Source organism: Tauraco erythrolophus, chromosome 12 (genome assembly GCF_009769465.1).
Source record: "Tauraco erythrolophus isolate bTauEry1 chromosome 12, bTauEry1.pri, whole genome shotgun sequence".
NCBI lineage: Eukaryota > Metazoa > Chordata > Aves > Musophagiformes > Musophagidae > Tauraco > Tauraco erythrolophus.
The window spans coordinates 21,187,484-21,195,385 of record NC_141476.1 but is presented as its reverse complement, the minus strand read 5'-3'; the positions used below and the strand labels follow the sequence as shown (position 1 = coordinate 21,195,385).

Here is a 7,902-nt window from a genome sequence, read left to right as displayed (position 1 = left end):
AATGTCCCGGCATGTGTGGTATTGCACCCTGGAATTTGCAAATCTCTATATTGGAAACATCCCCTCAAAGAAGCTCTTGGATGGATGCAACACTCTTCACAAGACCTTAACTGTTAGAGGAGCACTTCTGCAGCACTGTCATGGTATGAACCTTAATAATATGCAAAGCTACAAGACTATATCGAGGCCAGTTTTAGAGAAGTTGTTTCTGAAGTGTCCAATTTCCTGAATAGAATTAAGACTGTGTTCCTGTTTCCTTCTCTCAATGTGGACTTCTGTCCCCAGCTAATTCTCTTACTAGGAGCATGTTCCGGAAAGGGATTGGGCATCTGCTACTCCCGTTATTTGAAAATTACTGAGAAACTTAAAGAAACAGCAATTTGTTTTCAATAAAGGAGATCTTAATATCCTTTGCATTGGTCTTTATGAAGAGAGTTTTTCTAAAGAGTTGACCAAAAGGCTTTGTATTACTGTCTTTGAAATTTAGAACAAAGCTGGTTAGTGCTAAATCATGAGTTAGCCATCAGTTCGGTGTAGCTGCATCACCTGATCGAACATATTTTAATCTTTTTTCCAACTGAATTTTCACTCTGTTGGAGGAATTTGTGTGAGAAGGTCAGTAATCAACAGTCTGAGGAGAAATAAAGTGGTGCTATTTTGAACTCAAAGAAAACAAAAAACAGGAAAGAAACCAAGCATCAAGGTCTAAGGGATCGAAGGAGAATGATGCTGAAGGCTTCTTCAGTGGAATCTTTCCACTGATTTGAAAGAGACTGTGGCCAAACATGATACAAAGAAATATTTAATGAAGACAGAGTTAGGAAAATAAGAACCTAAGATCTGGTTTTCCAAAGCCTCTTGCCCATGCGTACTGTCTTTAAATGGAAGAGTTAACTGGTTTTATAAGTTGAGTTAAAATACTGTTCTTGAGCAAAAGCTGATTCTGACGGAGGGAAGATGCATGTTTTTATCCTCAAGCGCTACGCTTAGTTATTTCAAGTATGTCTCCTCTTCTACAGTTGTATGGAAACAAGACTGGATTTAATTATTTACTGAAAATATCTTTTTTTAAAAAACTTGAAAATACTTTAAAAATCCTTTCTCTTACACTTTAAAATCTTTGGTTAGTTTTAAAGTCTTTGACGTTAGTTTGGAAGAGGGAGGGAGGATAGTGAGGTATATTATTTATAGTGCAAAGTCAAGGAAATTGCTTCCCAAACATGCTTGTTGTTAAGTCGATATCATGTGTTTGAGATTTCTGTAGTTGCCACTACCTTTTTCTTTTTTTTTAAGATCATACTGTAAAGTTAGTTACAGTGAACAGTTCTTATGACAGAATGGCATGCTAGTTTTGCGGGGAGAAAAACCCAATGGAATTGTTAGCAGTCCTGGGTTTTTTCTTAACGGTTCTGCCTATGCTGTTGCCATCTTATTTAAAAACACATATAAGCAGTTGGCCTTTTAGCAAAAGCATCTTGACAATGCGTTACTCTCTTCGTTCCTTTCCCTTTCATATCTTTTGGAATTTCTTATTGGAACTTGTTTTTTAGTTTTGAAGCAATTCCTGTGAAACTTTGAGAGGCTTATGTAAGCTGTAATACAATTTATTTTTTTGTAATGGGAGAGTCTTGCATAGTGTGGTGCTGAAATGTGCATTTTTATCTGATGGGGTTAATTTTGCATTTATGGGAATTACGTGTGGTAAGGGGAGAAAAACAGGGAAAAGCAGCTACTGAGGTGTGATTATGATCATACAAGTTGCAATTTTCTGTCTTGTGTTTTATATACACATGCCCGGTGTACAACTATATGGTCATGAGTAAGAAAATGTCTTAATGACTCATAAGCTGTGGTGATTCCACTTTGGACATAGGAGAGTATGGAGTGCAAGTTTATTGAATACTATGGATCTAAAGCAATCTTATGCTCATATAGGTGGTCAGAGCAGCTGTCATCTTCACTTCAGATGAATTGCATCTTTGGCTATTGTCTCATGTAGCTATTTATTGGGATGGAAGTTCAGCACGAGAGGCAGAAACGCTTACAACATATAGCAGATGGTCGTCAATCAAGTACTTGGGAATTTGGTCTTCTGGATTGTTTTGGATGAATAGTTGGTGGGAAAGCTAATTCCAATGTTTCCTTGTTTTCAGCAATGACTTCGTTTTAACAGATCCTGTGCTGGTATAATGTGAAAAGAGCAGCAAACTCCTGGATTTTAGATTCTTTCTGCTGTCATGCTCTTGTTGCTCATTGCTACTTCCTTCTCTAAAGCTTGGTGTGTGTATGGTATGAACAAGTGGCACACCACCTACTATGTTGTGGTAAGGACTCTGTGAGTTTACTCTTTGAAACTTTGACTCTGAATTTTCCAGGATCCAGAGAGGAATGGAGACTCCATTGGATGTTTTGTCGAGAGCAGCATCTCTAGTACATGCTGATGATGAGAAACGTAAGTCTGAAACTTAGTTCTCTGCTTTAATGGATCCAGATGCTTCATGTTTGCACTATGTAATCAGCCTAGATGCTGGCTTTATTGATCATTATTTGAAGCTTTGAGCAACCTGGTCTAGTGGAAGGTGTCCCTGCCCATTGCAGGGAGGTTGGAACTGGATGATCTTTAAGCTCCTTTCCAACCTAAATTGTTCTATGGTCCTATGATCTCTGCTTTTACTGAATCTCAGACATGTAGAAAAATGTCTTCGGAAGCCCTTAAAAGGTTGTATTGGGTTTGAACCCGAGGAAGACATTGCATTTAAATTGGTTGGTATGCAAGAGAGAATCGTTGCTGTTATTTTGAAAATGTACTTAATTCATATAAAGGTGCACCTCTTTTCCCGATTGCATTTGCACTGTTAGGAGACAAAAAATTGTAATGGAACTGTCAGACTGAGGATGATTTGAGAACTCGTGCTGCTGTCCCCGTTTAGGAACACAGAACTGGGTGGGCATGAGTGGGTTGCAAAGATTCCTTTTTCAGTTCATAAAAAAATGATTTTTTTTTTAGGAACGACTGTTATTGTTAGTAATGAGCACCTAATTTTCCTTTCACTGCTGCTAGAAGATGAGGACAGGATATTAACACTGTAAATGATGCCAGTTGCAGCTCCAGAGGCTCGTGTTGCCAATCATTTGGGTAATATTTTGCTTTCAGCATTCACAATAAATGTTCAAGATGAGTTAACTAAGGTTAGAATGATATTTTCAATTCAAATTGCAGTGCTCCTCTGTAGATCAGAGTGTTACCTCCATGCTTAGGAATAAATGTCTTTGGCATTTTTTTTCTGAGTAGTGTAGGCACTCAGGAAGTGTGTGCGTCTTGGGTATCAACCTGAACAGATGCTAACTAGAAAAACGGTATTTTGGGTTTCAGATTGGTTTTGTGTGTAGCTTCTGTGCATAAAATCACCTTTTAAGATGAATTCAGCTTTTCTTTTTCTGATCTTTGTTCCCTTATTCTTTATATATTTCTTGAAAAGTACTTGCCTTAAATGATGACTAAAATAATTGTATTATTGCCATTGCTAAGTAATTGCAAAGTAAAGAAACACTGGATTTGGACAAGTCCCAGAATTTTTGTGTATATTTTCAAACAGTCAAGATACCAGTAGCTAGCTCTTTCAGAAGTTCATACAATGAAGGTTTCATACTCTGATGAGCTCTTCTGTATTATTGGCTCGTAGCTTTAAGATGAATGTTGGTTTTGTTGTTCTTTCATGTTCACCTTGCTGCTGGATAAGTACCAAGCTTTTACTGATCCCACTGTGGTAGGATGATTTGGTTAATTGCTACAGTTATTGACTATTACTGGTAAAATGAACAGCAGGGGAAGTCCTTGAGGAAATAAGTTCAACTGTGACTTTGGCCTGGGGGGATTTCTCTTGTCTACCTTATGTATTTGTAGAAAAGGCAAAAGCTTAACCTAATTTATTTTGAGTGCATTTTTAATATATATTTGAATGTGTATTGTCAATTTTCCTAAGCTTGGTTTTGGTTAACTGTTGCCTAAGACTCTAGTTTGATTTGGAGTTCCACAGGGTAGGAATGTTGGGCTGGATTTAGAGAATCCAGAGGAAGTCTGATTCAGTGCAACTTGCATGTGAAGAAGCTGATACTATCTGGTTCTAATTTACATTCCTTTAGTCTTCCCACTTAGGCTTAATTAGATTTATGCCACTCTGCGGCTTCTAATTGATGCCGTCTCCGAGTTGGTCCTGTTGTTGTGCATCTTGCACGCCAAGAATGCTATGGGAGGAAAAGCTGGTAAAAAGAAGGAAATGAGTAGTCCAGACTGGTCACTGAACTTGCACTTTTTTTCTGTCAGTTTTTGTGGAAACGACACCAGCCAGACGTCACTCTGTGTTGCAGTGGATGCTAACGGCTTGAAGTTAGTCTTAATCCTAAATTTAGCAATTATCCTTGAGCTTTCCAGGGAAGTGCCTGCATGCTGCTCCTGGGGTCTAACAGTGGCCCTGTCTGTATTTTGGATTTTTTTTTCCCTTTAAATCAGATTACATTTAGATACTCACTATCTGAACAAACTATTGAATTTATTTCAGTGTCGTTTCTTGTACTTAAGTAATACGTACAGGTAATTTCATTGTTGATTCATTGGAAAAAATTCCAATGGGTTTTTGACATTTTTAATGATATCATGAAGTTTCCTGATTCCAGAGTTTTGAATAAGGATTTAAGATTAATTTAGTTTCTGAAACATTTCTGTCTTACCCTGAGTCTTTTAATTTTGTGCTGGAATAGAAATTTGTCTAACAGATAACTCCTGATGCCCTTTGTGCGTTTCATGGTCAACGTTTTATCCTATATTTTGAATGGAGAGCAAAGGAAATGTGGCTATATATTCTGATGTGCCAGTGCTACCAGGTAACCAGAGGTTAGGTTCCACTAGTGAAATAAAATCTACTTGTTAAGATGATTCAACTCATCTCAGATATGCTCATCTAAGCTGTATGCCATGTAAGAGTTGAAAACTGCTAGTTTGCCACTTTTAAAAGATAATTTAAGCAATTAAGATATCCATTTTAACTACAATATCTCAAAATTATTGCTCTTCAAAGTAGTTTGCCATTACAGTTTTTATAAGAAAAATAAAGGTAGTCTTAACGTTTCTCTGTCTGCTAGTGTGAGAAGTATATGCATAATGTGTATAAAATTTTTGACGCTAGACTGTGTACGCTCCTACATGAGGTATACAAGTCAGCTGAAGTTGTTAGTCGTCTTCTTCATAAATATCAATATTTTTCACTACTTCTCCTCTTGAAAGCGTTAGTACTATTTGTACACAAACCCTTGGTCGCCTTGCAGATGTCTTAAATTGCAAACTTTCATATGCTGAGATGCTTTAATCCCATCTCTACCTCAATCAACTTCAACCTAATTTATATAAACCAGTAGTCTTCAAGTGCATTTACTGAATCCAAGCAGTGCAATTACAGGTTCTTGTTAAAAAATAAGGTTTATTTCCTGAAGCTGGTAGGTATTTAGTTTTATTCTTGTTCTTCTGGGTGTATTCAGAGGAGGAATATTACCAGTATTTATGAATTCAATTCTTTCTAACATAAATATAAAAATCACAGTCTGTTTAAAAAAACCCCCAAACTTACCAGCACTTAAAGAAATGAATGAGATGTATGGCTGTAAATTTCCCAGAATGGTTATTGGTTTCTTAAGCAAATATGACCTTGAGGTTTTTTGATTTGTTGTGGGTTTTTTTTTTTAGCAGCAGCACCTATGTCAATAAGGTTGACCTTCAGTGATGTTTGCACTATATCTTGCTTTCATTGCATCTCTGTTTTCTTTCATAAACTATACCATATGCTATATTTCAACAGCTCCCAGATTAAATCATTAAAGAAAATTTATGAAACACACTAGGTTAACTACTGTGTCGTGGAAATTAGCAATTATGGAGAAGAAACGATTATTGTCATTTAATTTTGTATTTGTAACTGTTACCACTGTAATGCAAACAGTTATTTAAGCTTATGATATAGGGGATCTGTATTTAAAAAAAAAACAAAACAAACCAAAAAAAGCTGAACAAAAGAAGACAGACACTCCTTTAGAGGTGATAACGGTTAAAGGAGAGGAAAAAGTTGTTTTCTAATGGAGTCCATTACTTATTGTCCAGACTTGGTGTTTGGTTTCAGTGGAAGGAAAGCATACCGTGATGGAATTATTACCCAGTCATCTTGAGCTTGTCACTAATTGCTCGCTTGCCAGTAGCGAAGGGAAAGGATATAGAAAGTCTGTGCTGTTGATGAGCAGATGTTGGGTGCTGGAGTAGGTAGTGTGCCACTATTTTATCTGTAAGTGGCATCTGTGAGGTGTTGCTGGGTTTTTTTCAGTGCTTCAGAAGTGGGCCTTATCTCCTTTAGGTTATCGTACAATTGCAAAAATCAAGTTTACGACGAGTTGCTTGATGCTACTCATCACTCTTCTGTTCCTCTTCTTTCCCTATAGTGTTCTTACTGAGGTTGTACCGATTTCTCGTACCTTCGGGATTAAAGTTGGCTATTTTTGGAATACCACAGTGTAGCTGGTAGCATTTATATAAAACCAAAGAATTACTGAAAGTACAGTTTTCTTCCCATAATTGTGTGAACAGCAGGTTCAAAGCATTAAGGAGGATATAATTGGAATTTATCTCATATTGAAAAATAAAGGGTTGGGAACTGGTCTTCATTATAAGCGGGTGTTTAAAAGCACCATCTTGTTATTGAGAAAATAGTGAAGGAAAGTGCTAATAAGGACTCACACTTGCAGAATGTGTTGAAAGCACTGTGTTGTCAGCCTGTGCTGATTTTACAGGGACACTTTACTTAACCTCCCTCCAATATGCTTGTCCAGTTCAAGAATATGGGAATGAATGAGAAAAAACATGTTTCTTACTCTCTCAGGATAATACAGTGGAAAAGTCTGTTGCTGGCAAGCAGAAGAAAATATACTTCCACAAGGAAATGAAAAGTTTGGAAACAGCTAATAATGGCACAGATAAATCCTGGGTAATAGCCTTGCATTCTAACACATTCTGCCCAAATCCATACCTGTTGAGTCTTGATTTATGTTTTGAAAAACTGGTACAGGACTACATTTTTGTGGGGTTTTTTTTGTTGGTTTTTTTTTTTAAAAAAGGAAACAAACCATGATCTTTGATCAAGCCATGCTTCTTGCACATGTACCATATAGTCGCATGTGTCATCCTTGGAAGCCTGGAATGCTATTCCCCACTTCTTGCCTCTGACCACTATTATTGTTTGACAACAGTTTCTTTTATATAGTTCCGTGTAATCAGCTGCAGGTAATTAAGCTAGGACCATACAGTTAATATTTCTAGTACAGAGGAATTGCTGTGCCTTAAAATCCCTGCCCTAATCTACTTGTAATAAAATCCTCCTGTAGACAAGAACCTACAGATCAGTTTTTTACTGTCTGCATTCCTATCAATCAGTTCAGTTAGGATAATGAATTTATGCTGGCTACCGTCTTGTAATTAATAAATATGCAACGATTGGTTGTTTGGATAGCTGATCCTAAAAAAGATAGTCCTTAAGGCTGAGTTGAGAGAAATGTATTGTTTTTTTAATGCTTTTGAAGAGGATGGTGACTCTTGTAAGCTTATTGTCTTTAAATAGAAAACAATTAATATTTGTAGTAGAATTGGACTTGAATGTGGCTATTTTGTGCTGAAGATTAGTGATGAAGTATTTCTAGCATCACCAGGACTTTTCACCCACACTACTGTTTGTTTTGTAAATTTATAGCAAATATGGGCTATAAAACCAGCCTGAGGCAGTTTTTTAATATCAATGTTTGCCAGAAGTTTTAAATAGCTTCCATCCTACTGTGTGAACGCTTGAATCAGCACTGAAAAATGTTTAAGAC

The 7,902-nt window shown here is 36.8% G+C and overlaps 1 protein-coding gene across 1 annotated transcript in view; it reads left to right on the top strand.

Moving 5' to 3' along the window:
* Window positions 1-2,382: 2,382 nt before the first annotated feature.
* VGLL4 (vestigial like family member 4) overlaps window positions 2,383-7,902 on the top strand; it is an 82,717-nt gene continuing 77,197 nt past the window's right edge. The window contains exon 1 of the mRNA XM_086618878.1: window positions 2,383-2,452. Coding sequence (XP_086475004.1) covers window positions 2,389-2,452 — 64 coding nt within the window. The 5' untranslated portion in view covers window positions 2,383-2,388. The remainder of the gene's footprint in view (window positions 2,453-7,902) is intronic.